Below are 21148 nucleotides of genomic sequence, written 5' to 3'. Positions count from 1 at the left end.
GATGCTTTATAGAACATGGTTGCCTTTTTAGTACCATTCACTATAGCACAGCACTAGCTCATAGAATAATTAACTTCTGCATTAAGGATTTTCTTTCTGAACTTACCATTTCCTTTTCCCTAGCTCAGTGCATTGACTGTGTGGGTGCAATACCATTGGCAGAGGTTAGACTTGCATCACAAGTAAGCTTTTTTAGTAAATATTGCTGGAAAAGTAAGATACATCAAACTCATTTACTATAAAATGCATTTATGTTTCACTGTTGCATTTTATTGAAAGAATTTATCAAAACATTCAAACATACATGGTTTATACAAAGCTTAAAAGTAGCCATAATGACATTTAACATCTATGACTCTGAACATAGTATTATGGAAAGATTTAACTAATGCAGAGCCAGTAAATCAATTCTTCTATACCAAAAAAGTGGATTAAGACACTTTTCTCAGCCCCATTGTCCCCCAGAATTAAGCATATGTACTAATAATATAAAAAATAATAAAAGAACTATTTGGTTCTAGTCAGCATTATTGAAATTACTGATGCTGCAGTAGTAACAATCCTATGGTGACAAATGCATTATCGCTTTTATGTACACAATAACAAAGTATGGCTGACCTCCTCTGGGGCCAAAGGGAGGGAGAGGCTGATGCAACACCAAGGCCTGAAGCATGAAGGTTTGCATATGTAGTATTTTACAGAGCTGCCTAGACATGCCCAGCAGCGAGCCTGGAACCTTGAAATGATTTGCTTTTAGCTTTAGAGATGCGTACAAGGCATGCTTACCCAAAGTCACGCTAAGCCAGCTCATTTCACTACTGCTTGCTTTTCTCCTGAGGATGCAATGCACCAACAAGCTGTAATTGTGCCCCAAAACGTAAATTATGTGCAAGCTAAAAGAAGCTCTCTATCTATATTAATGCTACAGTTATATTCAAGGAATTAAGTTCCTTTTTCGTTTTCAGAAAAAAAAAAACAAACAAAAAAAGGTCTAAAAAGCTCAATAAATCCACAAAAATTGGAAGGTAGATACCATTGTCCACAGATTTAAAAAGATGCCCTACAAATACATTCCCCAGAAACTGTGCTCTTGGAGCAAGACAAGCTAATCTAATTCAACATCTAAAATGTTTTAGAAATAGTAAAATCTGCCACAGTTACATGGCAATCAAGCAAAAAACTTTCAAGAAAAAAAGTAGTCTAGAGTACCATTTTCAATAAAATCTGAGCATTTAATAGTTCTACACCACTGAACTTTTCCCCAATTCCCTGAGATGAACAGTGATACAATACTAGCCTTAAAATTGCTTTAAGCTATTAGGTATACAAACTGTAATGTTTGATCCCAGTGTTTTTGCAAACAGTCTTGTAGATTATTAGCCTTCTGAACTAAAATGATGCATTTTTCAGTTCTGCAGTGAGTACTAGTTAATGGTTGTCATTGCTAAATAACAACCTACTTAGATTTTGGATGAAAATACAATTTTTTAGTTAACATTGAGGCAAAACAAGGAATCTGTTTTTTTCCTATAGCATTAATGTCTCTGCACACATCCACTTTGCGATGAGATACTTTCCTGTTAACAACAGTAAGAAGTTCTGTGAACTCCAAGGAAGAGCCATGCTTCCTAAGCGCCTCACACAAATCTTGAATGTACCAGGAGCCATTTACAGTTTCACGATGAGAAAAGTAACCTATTGTAGAACAGGTACATAAAATGATATCCAAGTGTAAGTAGTGATGCCACTTGAAAAATATTTATGAGTTACTGCTCGCTGGCTGCATCCATAAGGGATTACTAATGGATATAATCTTACTTCACCGATTATGCAATTTCACTGGAAATTGTACATGGGAAAGAGCTTTGAGATTACTTAGTGTTCAGCCAAGAGGAGCATGGTTCAGGGGCAGGTAGGTTACATATCTGCACATTACAAGAGAGCAGGCAGGACTGAGGACAAGATACATGGAGGACCAGAGAGGACAGCCATGTAGTGCAGGGAAATTTATAAGCCACCAGAATCTTACAATCCTGGAAAAGAGGGGAATGTTTGCTGTCAGCAGACAGCTCAGCAGCAAGACTGATGAGAATGTTTCTGCTTGGCAAAGTAACTGCAACCTTGATAGTTTATTTTAATTTTTTCCTTAACATGTGAGGCTCTTTCCCAGATGAGATGTCACTTATCAGACATCTAAAACCGATAACCTGGAACTGTACTCGCTTTGACTGCAAAATGAAGAAGTGGTTCAAGCTTGTTACAGTGAAGTATCAGACATCAGATGTAAAATATTAGAACTTACCTTGCGCCACAGAGTAGCACATGATAAAGTCTGCACCAGCAGGCAGGGTATAGACACCAGCTGCATCCACTTCAGTCTCATTGACAATGGATTCATCACTGCTGTCTATTGAATCCTGAGCAATAACTGGATCATCATGTTTATCACCTCGACATGCCTGTTGGTGAGAAGTATTGTTATGCTTCCACCACTGCCAAGCTCACCTATATTAGTATGATACTTCTGACACTAACCAGAGAGGACTTCTGTTAAGTGTTCCACGTTACCATTAGTCTGGATTCATAAACATCCATTTACTTCTCTGTCAGTTAAAATCTTGGTGACAAAGACCAGTGAAAGCTCTGAGATGATCACAGAATAGCCAAGATTGGAAAGGACCTCTTGAGATCACCTAGTGCAGTCACCTCAAGCATGATTAGCTAAAGCAGGTTTTCCAGGACTATGCCAGTCAGCTATTTAGTATCTTCATAGATGGAGACTCCAGAATCAATTTGGGTGACCTCTTCCAATGACCACCCTCATAATAAAAAAGTAAGTAAAAAAAATTCCTGTGTTGAGATGGAATTTAATGTGTCTTAATTTGTGCCTGTTGCTTCTTGTCCTGTCACTGGGCACCACTGAAAAGAGCCTGGCTCCCTCTTCTTTATTCCCTCCCATATGGTGTTTTTAACATCAATAAGATTCCCCTGAGCCAGCTCCTCCAAGCTGAACAGTCCCAGTTCACTCAGCGGCTCCTCACATGGCAGATGCTCCAGTCCCTTAAACACCTTTGCAGGACTCACTCCAGTAAGCCCATACTTTTCTTGTACTGGGGAACCCAGAACTGGACACAATACTTCAGATGTAGCCTCATTCGCGTGGAGTACAGAGGAAGAATGGCCTCCCTCAGACCTGCTGGCAAGGCAATGTTGAGTAAGTGCTCTGAAGCACAGCCCTCATTATACGCTGTTAACACTTCTGCTCTTAGATCAGTCTCAAATGTGAGTTAAGGGAGAGGATTTTTTGTGAGAAGCCAGTAAGTGAGCCCAGCATTGCAGAAAGGCTATACATGGTGGGTAAGAAGGTAAGAACAGTCAAAAGATACAAAGTAAGTAAGAAACATTACTATCACTAAAGAGAGAAACATAAAAGCTTTTCATTTACAGTGATGAAGTTCCATCCTTGCTGTTTCCTCTGATTTACACAGGTAAATGCTACACCAGTTGTGCTGTAAAAGAACTTGGTTTTTTAACTGAAGTTAATTTGCTTTTTGATGAGTATATATCATAAATGTTTCAAAGCATTATTTATAACTTAAAACTGAACTATGTAAATATTTTTCCATCTTTGGCACCTGGTTACCAAAAAAAAAAAATAATCAAAGCTGAGTAAGTCCTGATGAAAGGTAAATTAACAATGTGCTGATTCTTGCAGCAGCATTGTGCCTAAAGAAGCTTTCATTTGGGAAAAAAAAAAAAAAGGTTATTTTCAGAATTACTCTGTAAACTACTACAATTACGATCTGTGGAAGGCCAGGTTCTCACGTGAGTTTGCTAACTGTAATCTGGATAAAGTTCTGTGTAACCTGGTTTGACCCCATAACTGCCTCTGCTTAGAACAGGAGGCTGGACCACAGACCTCCTGAGGTCCCTCCCAACTTGCATTATCCTGTGAACCACGGAGTAAACCAGGAAGTTACATACGGGCTTTATTTGACCACCTAGCACAAACAGTATTTCTGGGACAATAAAGCCTTAAATTGATTTTTTAAAATTCTACAGAGATGGCAAGTATTGGTCATGGACAGAAATGAAACAAAACCAAAAAAAACATCACCGCCACCACCACAACCAACCAAACCAAAAACCCACAAAAAAATCCCACAAAGAACAACTTCTGTCAAGTAAAGTAAAGGGACGTGCCTGGAAGGGAACAGTGAAGGTAAGGAGATTTGATAGCCTGCTGCAGCCTAGCCTAGGGCTGTGAGGTGTAAACAGTAGGAACTGAGTTGAGGCTGCACACAACTTTCTCAAAAAAATGATGCTGTCTTCTCAGCCACTACACACTGACAGTCAATCCAACATGGGCTTAATTTGGGTTGCTCTTCAGAAAATCGCTTCTTATTCAATACAGCTAGAATCGCAATACTAACACATTTCTACATATGTTTTAAATGTCTTTAAGGAACAGTTTTCCATACCTTCTTTCCTTATGATGCAAAATCTTTCACTTGTGGAAAGACTGTATCAGGAAAACTGACTTTTATATTACAAGAAAACATAGGTCAGTGTTAACTCCACTGAATTCAGAAACAGACATCTTACCTGAATGATAAATATCTTCGGTTTTCCTACCAGACTCTGGCACTTGTCTCCTCTGAACATGTCTGTGATTGCCTCAATTTTGATTTGAGCATCATATGCATAAACATGATCGTTCTCACCATGACTCAGGAAGACACAAACAAAGCAGTCAGCATTACTGTGGTCATCCTTCGAGGCTGAAATTGTCAAGTGGTGTTTAGATGACTAAACAGTGATCCTCAGGTTTAAAAAAACAACATACATTTGTATCATATAATTTAATCTCTGTTCAGTCCTTTTTCAAATAAATCCTATTTTCAGATAGCGTAATACTGCAGAGATTTGAAGGTGCAATGATTCAACGTGGGTGAAGGTAAGGGCCACTGAAAGTAAAAAGTAGAACGTTACTAATTTATCTCAGCTGCAAGTATGTACTTTCAGCTCTTTGCAACTTCATTAGTTCTCTCCACAGAAGCTTCACTTACATTGCAATAAAATAATCTGTAGTCTAATCCTTAAGTCTTTCTAATATTAAACAACCTCCTTGTGCACAAAAATTATTGAAGTTAGATGAACAGAGAGAACGGAAGAAAAGATATCTAGAAATTCTGCTACAAATAGACATAAGCGATGTATAGTCTCCTACCTTCATAAATTTTCTGCAGCACATCTTCCGCTTTCAGATCATCAAAAAGTCTGACTTCAAACCCAAGGTCTGTCAAACTATTGTTAAAAAACATCAGTATTAGTAAAAATCTTGCTCAAATTGTATGTCAGTTGCTACCAACTTAATTGCTTTCCCTGTGAGAGAATGAATATTCATGTTGATGCGTTATTTAAAGAAAAATAGTAAAGTTGATTTCGAACTCAAACCAGTGTAAAGTACAGGTGTAATACCTAAAGTTACTTAGAAGAGTTTGTCCTAAGAGAGCCCTGGATTCAATGAAATCACAGGACAGAGTTTGTCCTAAGAGAGCCCTGGACGCACTGAAATCACAGGACTTGTGCCAGCAGTTTCTGTGACTTAAAGGAACGTGCCTTTAAGCTTTTCTATTACGGCTTGCTTTGCCAAGGTTACGTAGGTGCTTATGTCTGCAAAATCCTTTGTTCTGTACTTAAATGCAAGATTTAGGTAACTGCTTAGTTGACCATGACTTGTGAAGTTTAGCTTTTGAAGCTTTAGTAGAGCAACCAAGTTTCTTACCTGCGTTTCAGATTGTTTCTGTCTGCAAGAGTCCCACGTCTGTCAGGCAGCCTTAAATGCCAAAAAAAGTGCTCATGATTGAAGATTAACGCAATTCCTCTTCTTTGATGGTTCATTCTGTATTGCACTGCAGGATCAAGTGTTTGTCTATTGCCAGAGATGGAAAACATTCTTGATAAATGAGTTAATGGCTAATTGAATTACTTTCCTGTATTCCTGCTAGCTGAGATTTTTTAATTGACTAGAGACTTGGAGTATCAGATTTCAAAAGACAAGACCTCAAAATGTGCAATATTTTCAGAAGAGCATAAATTGCTAGGTCTTTTTGAAAAGCTTGGATACGTTAATTCAGTAAAAATAAGTGTTGGGTGTGTAGAAGGATCTATCAGGTAGGCTGAACAATTTCTCTACAATGTATTTGTGTTTCCTCTTGTCAGGAAGCTGTCTCATTAGTAACATGGTTAAGGCATGTTAACAGTGCAGGTTATAGACTTGGCTCCAATCCTCCATGTTATGTGTTTGTCTAAATATTACTTCAACACAATTTGATAGTGCATTTGTACCTATTTGGGACTGTAGCTGTCCGAGATTTGCTTCAGATTCTTCTAACTAAACAGAGCACTGCATCAAAAGCAATGCACTAAAAACTGGCAATGAGGTAGTTCACATAATGTATCTTGCAAGAGGAGAACAAATTGGTATTACGTACCCCAACAAAATGAAAGCTATGAAAATGCAACTGTTGGTTTAAGTTTTTAGCAACCAGCCAACAAAATCCTAAAGCTGAAGGGACAGTGTTGTTCTGAAGGACAGAACAAATGACCTGCCCAGCCTCTAAGTGGAGGACTTTATCACAGTGACAAATGTACGGAGCACCCGTGTGTTTGGAGTAGCATTCAGCAATTTTATTGTTTTATGAGCAAAACAACATAGAAGTCTGTGATAGCACGCCATGGACTGTACACTTGGACCCAGAAAGTCATTTTGAAGTGTTAGCATGGCTGTACTTCAAGAGACAAAGCAGACAATCTTACTGCTTTTGTAGACACAGGTATCGATGCAGAAAACAAACTAAAACACTTCTGGCAATAGCCCTGGCAACAGAGAAGGCCAATGTTACAGGTGCACAGGATGACAGTCCAGGTCACGCTGCCCTAGGATTAGCTTCAGTCAGAGCTGGCATTTTTGGCATGTTACTTTTTTTTTTTTTTTCCTGCTACAGAATGTTCACTTTTGATGCAGTTGGTTGAAGAAGTTGCCTAGAATATTTGCCTGCAGGCGTCACTTAAAGATTGCAGTTTCATCAGCAAAATACCTTTGTTTCACTACAAAATGGCCAGAGTTCCCAATAAACTGTTTATGCTTCTCCACTTTATTACAAGCAGTCCCTTAATAAAACATCTTTTTGTAATGTCTAAGTAAGAATTCAAACAGGGAACAGGCACTCTGGATGACGTATTCAGAGTCTGGTGGTTTCTACAATGTTGGCTGGATCACTAATAAGAAAATTTGTGAGGTGCTTTATCACACTTTCCCCAATTTGAGTACTTAACATGATAAAATGCAAAGATCATTAACTTTAGACCTTTAATTATGAATGATATTTCACCTGTACTAGTACTATTCAGATTTTGACAATTTATCTTCCTTACGATTTGGCTAGATGTGAGGCTAGCAGGGATTCTGGACAGTTAGGTCCCTGGATTCTGTGAATGACCGCTAAAAGATGATTCCCTAAATAGTTCTTCTGCTCAGCTGTATTCACTGAGTGGGTGAGGCAAAGGAAGTTATCAGGCAGGTAGGTTACCTTTTCCAGGGCTAGCTGATGTTGTAAGTTGGAGTAGGAAAAATTAATGGAATCACTATCCTGTGATCCCTTTACCCTCCTTCTGGAGGAATATACTCCTGTGCTACACTCTATCACTTAGTCTGCCCAACTGTTCCTTAGACTGTGATGGTGTTTTTCCCACAGTCTCTGCACATTGCCTAACGTAAAAGGAGTCCACTCCTAAGAGTCCCTTCTGCATGCCTTCATGATAAGGGTGGTTCTACATCTGGTGTAGTTAAAGCTAGAAATGTGTTCTGTAAGTGGGTGGAGTTGAGTTGAATAATCCAGTCACATTCTTAACAAAAATCAGAAAACCCTGCACTAACCTCAAGGGCATGGGCCATCTCTCTGTCACCACCATCAGAACTTTACCTTATATCAAGTGCATCTACTTCTGTGATGTTCTGATTTCCATCTGTTAGAGAGATCAAAAAGTGATTTAGCCACTAAATCACTCATTAAAAAGAAACAATTTGAACTTGTGCATCCAGCCTTAAAGTGTAGCTGTTAATGTGAACCAAAAGCTCATTCACACATCAGGTGACTAGGGGTGCAGTTAAACAGCTTCATTAGCATTTGTCTGCACCCACAGCTTTTACAGGCTGTTCTTAAAAGTTCCGAGTCCAACAGTCTGAATTTTAGATGGTCAAGACATGCATATTTTGTATCTGTCTATTTGTATCTACACAGACATATTCTGAGATCATTTCATATAACTAGCTGGCTGTATTTATTTACACAGAGTCTCTAACTCAATAGTTACGATTTTACATAACCTAAAAACACTGGTGTTTATTTTATTTCAGTAATGCTGCTAATGCAAAGCTGAGCGTTCTCCTAAAGGTTGGATGCAGCACACAAGTCAAGAGTAGGTAGCATAACAGTATGTATAGCTAATGACAACTGAGAAGATGCAAGATTTGTACCTTCTGCTAAACTATACAGACATAAGTATCTTCAGTAACAGAATGCACATAAAGGTAACACTGTGGGAAAAACAGGGAATGTGCACATCTTGGGAACGCATAGAACTAAAGACTTGCAGATGATCAGGCCACAATATTTACTCCTTTTGCTAAAACATCTCAGTGGGCTATAAAATCACAGGTTGTACAACTACTGGTGGAAACCAAATACCGCATTATTAAAACTATACTGTACTGTACCTGTGGTGGTTAATGCAGGTCTGCTATCCAACCGGACATGGCCTACAATAATATGAGAAGATGGGTCACATGTATTTTACAAACTACTTTGTATATACAATACTACCTTTTCATACCAGTTTTTCACTTATGATTAAAACCTTCTGCAAAACAAACATAGCATATATCAATATGTATTGATAGAGAAGAAAAGTTCATAAAGACATCAAAATAAACTTGCAGAAATCTAGACTTGGCTTTAGAAGCATTTCTATTGAACACCATAGCACAGGAGAGTAGGGGGGTGGCTCAGAGTCAGTCACACGCTTCTAAGTGTTACTATTTACTACATGTAAATTTTCCACTGGCAAATACTGATCGTGCATTCAGGTGTGGAGTCTTACAGTTATCGCTAGTAACCTGAAAGCACAAAAAAAATAAATATCAGTTTGCTTAAAACATAACATGTAGGTCAGACAAATGAAAAAAAACAATGCTGAGAAATGAGTGTAGATAGAATATAGCAACACAACCCGTGTCTGTGACTCTGTTGGAATAGGAAGCCAGAGACCTTTTAAAAGTGCATCTCTGTCTTTAAATTTACACTGTATTTTCGCTTGTGTACCTAAGATCTGGCTGATGCTATTGCCTCAGCTTGGAGGGGGGTGTGTGTGTGTGATCCACCCCCAAAAAGACAACAGACCAGATGTTACAGTCATCAAACTTTTAGACAGAAAATGCTGTCACAGCCAGCCAGGGCTCCTGCACAGGCTGCAGACGCTGAAAGAAGAGAATTCCTGGGCCAAAGGAAACGAGGGGAAGGTGGTTTTCCTGTTTGTTCACTCTTGTGCAGTCAGTTCCCAGTCTTTAGCTTTTCATTGCCACTGCCATACTGCAGCAAGATTTCAGAGCAAGTTTTCTGCTTGCCTAGCAAAGTCTTGTTCCAAAACCCGACCGCTCTCAGCGGGACTACGGCCTTCTCGTTGTCTCCTCAAGATGGATTGTTTCCAAGGAATCAAAAATCAGGTATGCACAGGGTTACACTGGGAGCTGGTAGTATCTCTGCCTGGGTAGGTTTAAATCTCAACAGGTCTACCATTTGGGCCAAAAGACACGGTATTTAGAAAATACCGGTAACCACATGACACAGCACACCGCGTCTGTAAGCCGAACTCACGGTGTCACCGCTGCTCCCGCCCGCCCGTTACCCGCCGCCCCCGACTGGCCCCGTCGCTCTCCCCCCTCCATCAGGCCGGCTGGTTTCCTCCGGTGCCGGCAGCGCGGCCCCGTCCCCCGGCCGGGCTGCGCCGTGAGACCCCGCCGCTGTGGCGGTCGGGGGGGGCGGGGAGCGCGAGCGCCCCTTCCCCTCAGCGCGGGGCGCGACCGGCACGCGAGAGCCCGCTTCCGCCTTCGCCGCCGGCCGCTCCCCGCCGGGCACCCTGCCCGCCCCCCGGGAAGGGAGCGAAGCCCCGCTCCCCGCCGGGCACCCTGCCCGCCCCCCGGGAAGGGAGCGAAGCCCCGCTCCCCGCCGGGCACCCTGCCCGCCCCCCGGCCTCCCCGGGAAAGGAGCGAAGCCCCGCTCCCCGCCGGGACCCTGCCCGCCCCCCGGGAAGGGAGCGAAGCCCCGCTCCCCGCCGGGCACCCTGCCCGCCCCCCGGCCTCCCCGGGAAAGGAGCGAAGCCCCGCTCCCCGCCGGGACCCTGCCCGCCCCCCGGCCTCCCCGGGAAAGGAGCGAAGCCCCGCTCCCCGCCGGGACCCTGCCCCGGCCTCCCCGGGAAGGGAGCGAAGCCCCGCTCCCCACGAACGTCGGCAGCGACGCCCGCACCACGGGCCCTGGCCCACGGCCCCGGCTCAGCCGTGGGGGAGGCTGCTTTCCCCACAGCCCCTCCCGCTCCTCCTCCGCGGGGGGCGATGGGCACCGTGTCCGCCCCGGGAGCCACAAGCCACGAAGCCCCCGTCGCCAGGAGTCGCGGGGCCGGGGGCCGCCTACGCACGCTAACGGGTCCGGGGGCCGCGCTGGCGCCCAGCCGCCGCCGCCCCTCCCGCCCCCAGCCGCGCGGCGGCCGCCATTACCCGCCGCCCACCCACCTGCCGGCCGCCGCCGCTCCCCGCCCGACATCGCCCCGGACAAAGGCGCCGGGCCCCGCCGTGCCTGCGCGCCTCGCCTTCCCGGGGCGGGGCTGGCCCGCCTCCCGGCCCGGGCTCCCTCCCGGGGGCAGGGCCTGTGTCGCCCTTCCCTCCGCCGCCGCTGTGAGAGCCGGGGCGGGTGCCGCGGGGGTCCCGGTGGCGGGGCGGGAGGCAGGGGGCTGCTGCGGGGGGGCGCCGCGCCCGGCAGGTCGGTCCGTGATGACTCGGAGCGGCGGCTCCCGCTCGGGGCTTGCGAGGGCCGGCTCCGTAGGTCGAAACTCAGCCGGGAAAACGGGGTGCGATGGGTTAAAGCGCCCTCGGTTGCTTGTGAAGGTTGTCGTGCGTTACCTGGGTTCCTGCGGTGTGTACTTCGTTGACCGTGTTTCGTGAACTGTGCTGTCATGTACAAAGGCAACATCCGAAGGTATGGTGAAAGCTACTGTGTTTACTAAATTGAGATTTTATTATTTTTTTTTTCAAAACTGAACTAGAATTCCCTTTAAAGGCACATACTGTTTCCTTTCCTGTAAGACTGTTACTCAAAATATATTTTCCCTCGGGCACCCACACATCAGCCCTTGAGAGGTTCAGATGTAGCTTTTGCAGCTTTGCTCTACTCTTGCATCAGTCCTCTTTGATGATGTGAGGAGAGCACCAAGGTACTGAGTGAGGAGGGTGCCAAGGCATTGTAACAACTACTGCTTGTATCACAGGTCAGGAGAAGAGCACCTGGAGCAGCACAAAGGAATTTCAGCCAGCATCAGCACCTAGTGTGGGGAATAAAGAAGAGTTACCTGCATGCGCACACCTGCAGGGCTACAATCTCGTTGGCATCACAGAGACATGGTGAGGTGGCTTCTGTGACTGCAGTGTTGGAATGGAAAGACAAGACAGGCAGGGGAGATGAGGAGGACGTGTCACCCTCTATGTCAATGACCAGCTGGAGTGTGTGGAGCTCTGTCTGGGGATGGGATGAAGAGCCAACCAAACTGAGAGCTTATGGGTCACGGTTAAAGGCAGGGCAGGGACAGGTGACGTTATAGTGGCCTGCTGCAGGGCAAGTGCAAGGTCCTGCACGTGGGTCTGGGCAATCCCAAGCACAAATAACGGGCTGGGCAGAGCATGGATTGAGAGCAGCCCTGACAAGAAGGGCTTGGGGGCACTGGTGGACAAGAAGCCTAATGTGACCCAGCAGTATGTGCTTGCAGCCCAGAAAGCCAAACACATCCAGAGCTGCATCAAAAGAAGTGTGGCCAGCAGGTAGAGAGAGGCAATTCTCCCTCCGCTTGGCTCTCATGAGACCCCACCTGGAGTTCTGCGTTCAGCTCTGGGGCCCCCAACATAACAAGAACATGGACATGTTGGAGCGCATCCAGAGGAGGGCCATAAAGATGATCAGAGGGCTGCAACACCTCTCCTGTGAAGACCGGCTGTGAGAGAGTTGGGGTTGTTCAGCCTGGAGAAGAGAAGGCTCCGGGGGGACCTTACAGCAGCCTTCCAGTACCTAAACAGGGCCTACAAGAAAGCTGGAGAGGGACTTTCTACAAGGGCATGTAGTGATAGGACAAAGGGAAATGGCTTTAAACTGAAGGAGGGTAAATTTAAATTAGATATAAGGAAAAAATTCTTCACTATGAGAATGGTGAGGCACTGGAACAGGCTGCCCAGAGCAGCTGTGGATGCCCCATCCCTGGCAGTGTTCAGGGCCAGGCTGGATGGGGCTCTGAGCAACGCGGTCTAGTGGAAGGTGTCCCTGCCCATGGCAGGGGGTTGGGACTAGATGGTCTTTAAGGTCCCTTCCAATTCTGTGATATTCCCAACCTTTCCGTTAAATGGCACTTACTGTTCACTGATTGGTTGCATAAGAAACGTAAGAAACCAAAACTAATGACAAAAAAAATCCTTCTGTATGAGAGCTTTGCAGATTTGTACCATGGGTGGATCTAAATTTCCTATCAGGCCCATTTGTAGGTAGGCTTTAGGATAAACTCGGGTGTGAATACACTCTTAGAGATTGCTGCTACAAGCACAAAATGAGGTGGATTTAGAGTGGGATTTGAGGTATTTTAACCCAGTCTCTTTGGTCTGTTTTTACACAGGTTTCTTGCATAACTAAATCTTTTACACAAGATGTCTCCCTTTTGGTTAAAGGAGCTATGGATACTTCTAATTACTATTGCTTGTCCTCCCCTTGTTTGGACCTGTTATCCTCAGACTGTCAGTAGGCAGCTAGATCAAGACAAAACTGTTGTTTAAATTGTCTTTGTGTATACTTCAGTTAGAACATGATACTATTGTAAGAGCGTAATGTCTACCACTGTGAAACATTTAGACTCTTATCGAGCAGGTTCATTTTTTTGCAAACTGAAGATGCCAGATCTGTCAGCTCACACTAGAGCTGCACCTGAACCCACTGGTAGCAAGAATCCTGTGTGAAGCAGGAGCTGTACAATGTAAATCCAGAACTCTGTAACAAGCCTTCTTCTGTTCAGCAGTTTGAGCTTCTATCAGCCATGTTCCTCAGTCCAATGGTTTGCTTAGAACCTGTTAAGACAATCACACTTCTTTTTGCAGGAGGCTAAGAGCTTACTCACTGCGTTCAGATGAGTCACCAGTAACTTGATCACCACGTATGAAGCCTAAGGTAGCGTTTGATGTGCATTTCCAGCTGATTTTAATATATGAAAGGTTTTGTTACGCATGGATGTAGATGTTTTGAAACACTTTCAGATTGTTGCGGTAGCTCCACCATAAGTGGGTGTTTTTGGAAAAAGCACTATGGGTGTAATCAGAACTGCAGTTTGAAGGAGAAAGTTTGACAGAGTAGACACACTGCTGTTGCTCAGATCGTCCAGAAAAGAAAAATAGCCTGAGGAAGGTAAATGTATTAGGACTGTAACCTGAAAAAAAATAGCCTGAGGAAGGTAAATGTATTAGGACTGTAACCTGAAAAAAAATAAAATCACTGCAATATTTGAAAAGCATTACTGACTCCATAAAAGCATGCAGTATTGTGTCAAATGCCAAGAGCTGCTGCATGCAGTATTGAGTCAAATGCCAAGAGCTGCTACATATAGTATTGTTGCAGTTTAACCCAGCAGGCAGCTAACCACCACTCAGCCATTCACTCACTTCCCCACCACTGGGACGGGGGAGAGAATCAGAAAAAAGGTAAAATAAAGGCGGTTTAGTAGGACAGAAAAGGAAGGGGAAATCAAAGTAATGATAGAAAAATATACAAAACAAATGATGCAGAATGCAGTTGCTCACCACCCGCTTTCCAATGCCCGGCCAGTCCCTGAGCAGTGGGCCACCACCACCCGGCCATCTCCCTCGTTTTACTCTTGGGCATGATGCCATATCGTATGGAATATCCCTTTGGCCAGTTGGGCATGATGCCATATGGTATGGAATATCCCTTTGGCCATTTGGGGTCAGCTGTCCTGGCTGTGTCCCCTCCCAGCTTCTTGTGCTTCCCCCAGCCTCCTTGCTGGCATGGCAGTGTGAGAACCTGGAAAGTCCCTGACCTGGTGTAGGCACTGCTCAGCAACAGCTACATCCGTGTGTTATCAACACTATTCTCCTCCTAAATCCCAAACCCAGCACTGTACCAGCTACTCTGTCCTAGCCAAAACCAGGACAAGTATTATATTTTTTTTACATATATATATATATGTATAAATAGCTTAAGTCAATAATGGTATGATTAATCCTGGGAATGATAGCTAGCCTTCATTGTGGGGCTGTGGCCTGTAAAATGCATTTTGTATAGTTTGCAGGAAACTATAATCAATGATTTCTGCTACAGGAAAAGCTTACACAAAGCAAAGGCTCCCTAGAAGAAGTCAGATGCTTCCTCTGGTTTGCAAACAGAACTATCAAAGTGCTATCCAGCAGTGTTAGAGCTCTTTTTAGTATTATAAATGGCTTGAAGGAAACTCTGGAAGGCTCTGTGGTATAATTACAGGTCATTACAGAAGGGAACAAAACCCAGCTCCTTCCAACAGTGAAAATTTTCTGTGTTCATTCAAGCATCTAGTTTAAGCTTGTTTACACCGAACTCAACAGCTATCTACTTGAATTTGATTGTTCTGGATTCATTGTGGTACTTTATTTTAATCAAGCAATGCCATTACCATTCCCTGCTTTGGTGCTAAAAGCCTTTTAGGGTTCCAACCATGGAATTCCACAGTAATTCAGAGTTGTTTCAATTCTATGGCAGAAAATAAACATCACCAAATTTAGAGGAACCACAAGTTCTTCAGGCACAGTTTTGTAAAACTATAATACTACCTCTCTTGCAGTGCTACTTCATGTCTGCAAATATGAAAATAAATCATGCAACATGGCCAAAGAACTTTAGCAGGAACTTTATTCTATGAGGCACTTACATTCACTGTCATGTACAGTAAGCTCTAGTGAAGAACAAAAATACCACAAACAACTGGTAAAGAAAAAACATATAAAAGTACTTCCAGAAGAGAAATCACAGTATAGTCCACGAGTCTAGTAAATTTTAGGCTTTTAGCATGGTTGCCATGCCCTGTTCACAGATGCAATATGTTAATTTTCGGTCCCCTCTTCCTGTGGATTTCTAAAGCAGAATCAGGGCAGCAGGAGAGCAAATGAAAATCTTTATGACAGAGGACCTAAGGCAAAAGTTAACTGAGGACTGATAACTGGAGACAAGCAGTGAAAGATCAGTACAGAGAACAAATGCCAAGTAATTCAGACATCAGGTGGTTTCAGCTAGAGAAGTCAGAGTCAGAACAGATGACTGAAATACAGGCTCAGATATTTGTCTGCCTCACAGAGGGCATTTTAAATAAAAAGGTTTGTTGGGCATACTGACCCAACCGTGGAACTTTCCTCTAGTTTTCATCAGAATGGACTAATGAAAGCAAAGATGAATACAGTAACCAAGTTGTGCAACAGGACAAATATAAATCAATAATCTCGAACAATATATCCTTTCTAAGCATATAATACACATCACAAAATGTTTTATTTAAAAAATAAACATTGGATTAATTTTTAAAATAACATAGCAATGACATTCCACCATTTTGTCAAATCAAAAGTATATCCTTAGGTTGCAAACTGTTCATTTTAGTGGACAGGCCTTAGGAGGATCAACATATTTGATCTGGAAAGTGCTGCAGAAGTAAGATTGATTTAGAACCAGGTAGAAATAGTAGTGCAGATGTATACCCTTGCTGACGGTTTGGAGTTTTTTGTTTGTTTTGTTTTGTGGTTATTTTTTTTTTATTTGGTTTGGTTTTTGTTAAAAACAAACCCACAGGAGCATACATCAAAGAGAACTGAAGGCAATTCTACCACAAGCATGAAAGTACAGACTGTTTAAGATGCCATATTAACGCACACAAAACGCTCTTTCCTGTTGGATCTATTGGATGCACTGACTGCTAGTAAACATAAAATTTGACCTATATTAAAAAATCATCTGAGAAGTCAATACTAGTCTTCTGTGCCTCCGATTTCCTCATTATGGAGTTTTCTTAAAAACTTTAAAATGGCACTAGTGTTTTACAATAGCATACCCTGAGTGGACATACACCAAAGGAAATTTATTTTAGTTTTCAAGCTTCTGGCATAAAGGGACATAGAAGAGAAGGAAGACTTGTTTATTTTTTTACATGAGGAAGAATATCACAGTGACTTTCAAACCAGTATATTAATGTCAGCGTTTAATATATTACTGTCTGAAAAGCATAAAGCTTTGTAACCAAACACTTGCTTCGTTCCAGCTGAGTCTTTTGACTTTCTTCTACACCATGAGATCTCAGAATCTTCTTTCAGAGATCTGTTTTATCCTCGTAACGACACATACATGCAGCTCGCTGGCTGTCCAGATATGGTTTACATCCTAAATGTATAACTGCATCAAACAACAGCTGAACAGCTGATTCACAAGCTGCAAGCAAAGAGAAGTTCAGTTAAAAGTACTCTTTGAATGGAATATGAAAATAACAGAAATTACTCAGGCAAACTGAGAATGATTCTAAAAAAGAAGCAATCTTCTCTAAGCATAGCAAATAGATTGTCAAATGAAAGACTGAACTAATACAGAATCATTTTAAGTTGTTAAAAGATTTTTTTTATGTGCCAAACAAAACAAACGAGAACATTCACTGCATATGAAATCAGTGTTAGAAACATCACTTAGCCTTGGAAAGATGGAAGAGCTGTGTCCTGGTTTCAGCTGGCAGGACAAGCCCCTCTCACTTTTTGCATCCCAGTTTATGCAGAGGTTGCTATTTTAACAGCAGCTCAACAGAATTGCAGAGATTCACTAGTTCTGGCACTAAATGCTAATGCAATGACGTATTTGCAGTAAAATGAATCTGAGACGTTCAAATACAGGCTTGTTCTAAAAACTTATTGCTCTCAGTGGGACTACTTACATAGAAGTGATATTGTCCAAGTTAAAAAGCATGGTTATATACATGTATTCATCAGATGCAGGCCAACAAACAGAAGGAGTTATCATATGGTCTGATACTAAACCCCCTAAAATTTATTTACTAAGGGACAGCATTAACTACTTCCACTATGACAATGTAATATTACAATAGATTATTTCATAAAAGGAAACAATTCAGTATTTTCTACAGTTTAGTAGCAATCACACATAGTAGGCATTTAGAAATTACCCAGCAGAACTGAATATTCAGCTACGCTACCATACTGCAGTAAATACAGTAAATGCAAGAACTATACAAGCATTTTGATCAAGTTGTATTCCCATATTCATACTCCTAAATGGGAGGTATTATTTTTTCCCCCCTCAAGGTTAGTTTTAACCCTCATCATTTTCCTACACTGTGTCATTGCTCTGCTCTACAAGTGTCTGGGTGGCACGACAGAGGCACAAGGCAATGGCATCAGTTTATGAAAATACGGCATTACTGCACTGCACAAAAATTCTTTGCCAAATAAGCTTGGTTAAAATTGAAAAAAAAAGAAAGGCTTTTTCACACTTACCCTGGACACTCTCTGAGATTCCAAGTGTTTTCTGCACATCTCTGCAAATTTTGGAGAGGCAGGACTGAAACTGCTCATCACAATCATTTTTTTTGTTGCCACAAGTATCATAGCATCTGTCGTGGTGATTGCAGCACTTTGTCATCGAAGGGATACCAATGTCAAACTGTAAAGAAATCCCCCCCCCCCGCCCCTGACTCCATTAGTATTTCAGCCAAGAAAGATAAAGCCTATGAACAGACTGTAACAGTTAGAAATTAAAAGCTAATGCAATCAATGCAGCTGTCATTTGCTTATCTCTGTATTTTTTTGTTCACCTCTAGTAAACTGGTGGTTTTGCCTCAGCCAGCACCCAAGCACCCACAGAGTTGCTTCCCCCTCCCCCCAAATGGAAGAGACAATAGGAAGAACAAAAGCAAGAAAACCTCTGGTCGAGATAGAGACTGGTTAACAGATGAATGAAAAATGAAAAAAATGCCCCAAAATAAGCAGTGCAAAAGCAATCGTTCAACCAGATCCCACAAGCAGCCGGATGCCCTGCCAGTCTCTGAGCTACAGCCACCCTGGAAGCCAAGCACATACACTACCCCCCTACCTGCCTCCCTCCTTCCACTACTCCAGTTTTTGTAGCCAAGCATGACTCTACATAGTACAGAATATCTCTCTGGCCAGTTCAGGTCAGCTGCCCCAGCTGTGTGCCCTCCCAACGTCTTGCCCAGTCTATGCTCTGGAGTGGTGGATGGGCAGAGTGGGGAAAAAAGAGAAAGACCCAAAGCTGTGCAATCACTGTTCAGCCGAAACCATCAACACAGTTTTAGCCCAGAATCCCAAACATAGATCGCACCATGCAGCCTGTTATGAAGAAAGTTAACTCCATCCCAGCCAGCCTCAGTACATAAGCTAACCTATGTTTTCTTTCTAACATTAAGGAAAATGGATTAGTGTCAGCAAGGACAGCAAGAGTCAAGAGCCAAACCCTCTGCTCTCACAGGGCAACCGCTGGGGTCATTCAACGCTTTCAAGAGCGTGAGAACAAAATGCTACACCAAACATTTAAAAAATTACAAATTAATCATCAACATTCCATTTTATCCCTATAATATTTTATGTCAGTGATGAAAATGTTTACGTCATATTCGTTTACAATACATTTTCCGTATGTTGTTACCAATACATGTGTTGGAGCTGATAAAAGCAGGGACGTTGTACATGGATGCTGTCTCATCCTTAGAATGGGGGAGGGAAAAATACCCCTACGATGAAGAAAGCTGATGTATGAAAGAAACAAAAACAAGCCCCAAAATGGAAATACTTACCTGAACTCCAAATAGAGGGGATCCACAACCATTTGGTGGTGATGGTTTATATCCGTAGCGAGGAAAGGGCTTTGATCCTGAAAAAGGTAATTTGTCATGTCTCAAATATATTACTAAAGTTATGTGCAAAAAAATCTATTCAAACTCACCACAGGCATTTTTTTGGCTTAAGACAGTTCTATTTTTAACTTAAACATATATTCAGGCATTTGTGAATATCTACATTCCTTACCAAATCACAGCTGAGGGGTGCTAAACTTTTTTATTTAAAAAAAAAAAAGGGGACAAGACACCTGAGCAAGTAAGTGTTAAGGTTACCTTCCCAAGTGAAAAAAAAGAAAAAGAGCTTGAGTTACTGAAATTGATGTGTCAGTTAAGTGTACAATATGTAGGATTACATTAAAGAGTACTTTAGAGGAAGTTCATTAATACTTCTATGCCTTGTATGCAAACAACAGTAGCGCTGATTTTTTTAGCTTAACCTTTTACACTGGAATTAAACATCTTTTTTATTTCTACAACTATAAGGTTGATAAAATTTAAATTGGTAGAGACTGCTAAAGCCGTGTCTCCCTGAGCACTCGCTAGCGCAGCCAGATGGGGAGTTCTGCATCCCAAGCTAAGGAAGGTTCTGGGGTTCATTTGAAAAGTGACCCTCCACCTTGTTTTGGTATTGGAAACAAACTAAGGCCAAAATTAAAAGTAACAAAGAAAAACCGTATCTGCAAAGCGCATATTCTGGTACAGTGAGGAAACGTCACGGTGTCCCGGCCACGCCGGCGGAGCCCCTCAGGGTGCCACCACCGAGCCCATCCCCTGGCTTAACCAACGCGCACCCCAGCCCCCCAGCCACCCCAACACAGCCCAGCGCAGCCCAGCGGGGGGCCAGGCCCACCCGACGCGGCCGGGGCGGACCGAGACGCCCACCCGGGCGGTGGGACCCCGCTGCGGGGCGCCCCTCAGCGCCGGCGGGACAGGCGTGAACCCCCCGCCCGCACCGCCCGCCTGGCGCCCGGGCACGGGGGCGGGGGCGGCCGGGGAGAGGCCTCCGGGCAGGTTATACATATACATATACATATACATATACATATACACGCGGGTACAAGAGCTTATTACTGAGGTTATTATTACTTATTACTACTGCGCCCCGTTCCCCTGGAAGCGGCGCTCGGGAGCGGCAGGAGCGCCGCCACCAGCCCGCACAGCCCTGGTCGGCCACACCGAGCCGGGCCAGACCGAGCCGGGCCGCCTGGAGTGAGCGGCCGGCGGGAGGGCAAGGGTCGCCGCGGGGGTCCCGCCCGCCCAGTTCCGCCCCGCCCCGGCCTCCGCCTCACCGTCGCCGCACTTGTACTGGCAGAGGCCGTCCTCGCCGCCCAGCAGGTCGAGGGCCGCGTTGAGGTACACGTCGATCTTGTGCACCCCGTTGCGGATGGTTTTCAGCGTCATCCGCCAGTCGGGGGTCTGCGGCGCCTCCTGGCAGCGCGCCGGCCGCGGGCCCAGCCAGGCGCAGGCCGCCAGCACCAGCACCAGCAGCGGGGCGCGGGCCATGCCGAGCGGCGCCCCGTCGGCGCCCGCTAAGCCTCCGCCACGGGCCCGGCCCGGCCCGCCGCCGCCATCGTCCGCACGGGCACCGCCCCCGCCCGCCCGGCAGGGAGGGGCCTGCAGCCGCCGCGCCTGAGGGAGCGCGGCCCCGGCCCGGAGAGGAGGGGGGCGGGGTCGTGCGAGGGGGCGGGGTCGTGCGAGGGGCGGGGTCGTCAGTCAGGGCCGAAACGGCTTTTCCTGGGCGGCCGCCGCCGGGTGGCGGTTAGTGGTGGCGCTGAGGGGGGTGGTCACGGACAGCCCGTACCCCCCGCCCGCGGGTGGCAAGCGGCGGCGCTGCGGGAGGCGGCCTGGCGCCTGCCCTGTTGCAGCACGGGCTGTGCCACCGGGCGGGCCGGTG

At 44.5% G+C, this 21148-nt stretch overlaps 2 protein-coding genes and 1 long non-coding RNA gene across 3 annotated transcripts; 1 reads left to right on the top strand and 2 right to left on the bottom strand.

Annotated features, from left to right (window-relative positions):
* Window positions 1-248: 248 nt before the first annotated feature.
* CASP6 (caspase 6) lies at window positions 249-11485 on the bottom strand. The gene is made up of 8 exons (XM_080374047.1): window positions 10850-11485; window positions 8783-8824; window positions 7989-8031; window positions 5789-5935; window positions 5231-5307; window positions 4606-4781; window positions 2303-2459; window positions 249-1695 (listed from the first exon to the last, which is right to left on the bottom strand). Exons 1-8 carry the CDS (start codon window positions 11304-11306, stop codon window positions 1457-1459), a joined length of 1338 nt encoding a protein of 445 aa, XP_080230173.1. The 5' UTR covers window positions 11307-11485; the 3' UTR covers window positions 249-1456.
* On the top strand, window positions 11175-19203 carry LOC308058390. The gene is made up of 3 exons (XR_013925787.1): window positions 11175-11312; window positions 11602-13532; window positions 18217-19203. It is a non-coding gene; the product is annotated as an uncharacterized lncRNA (long non-coding RNA).
* PLA2G12A (phospholipase A2 group XIIA) lies at window positions 15243-20891 on the bottom strand. The gene is made up of 4 exons (XM_080374076.1): window positions 20544-20891; window positions 19210-19286; window positions 17894-18059; window positions 15243-16823 (listed from the first exon to the last, which is right to left on the bottom strand). The coding sequence occupies exons 1-4, from the start codon at window positions 20755-20757 to the stop codon at window positions 16705-16707; spliced, it is 576 nt and encodes a 191-aa protein (XP_080230202.1). The 5' UTR covers window positions 20758-20891; the 3' UTR covers window positions 15243-16704.
* Window positions 20892-21148: the final 257 nt, after the last annotated feature.

Source organism: Falco punctatus, assembly GCF_963210335.1.
Source record: "Falco punctatus genome assembly, chromosome: 1".
NCBI lineage: Eukaryota > Metazoa > Chordata > Aves > Falconiformes > Falconidae > Falco > Falco punctatus.
The sequence above is the reverse complement of the archived record's forward strand: the minus strand, read 5'-3'. Positions and strand labels throughout refer to the sequence as shown.

Coding starts and splice junctions, on each gene's coding strand:
- CASP6 (XM_080374047.1), bottom strand. CDS start 11,306: ATGTTGCCTTTGTACATGACAGCACAGTTCACGAAACACGGTCAACGA. Junction 8,032..8,782: donor ACCTGCATTAACCACCACAG/GTACAGTACAGT, acceptor TCTCTCTAACAG/ATGGAAATCAGAACATCACA. Junction 5,936..7,988: donor GTAGATGCACTTGATATAAG/GTAAAGTTCTGA, acceptor CTCTGGCAATAG/ACAAACACTTGATCCTGCAG.
- PLA2G12A (XM_080374076.1), bottom strand. CDS start 20,757: ATGGCCCGCGCCCCGCTGCTGGTGCTGGTGCTGGCGGCCTGCGCCTGG. Junction 19,287..20,543: donor CCAGTACAAGTGCGGCGACG/GTGAGGCGGAGG, acceptor TACCTTTTTCAG/GATCAAAGCCCTTTCCTCGC. Junction 18,060..19,209: donor CCCCTCTATTTGGAGTTCAG/GTAAGTATTTCC, acceptor ATTTCTTTACAG/TTTGACATTGGTATCCCTTC.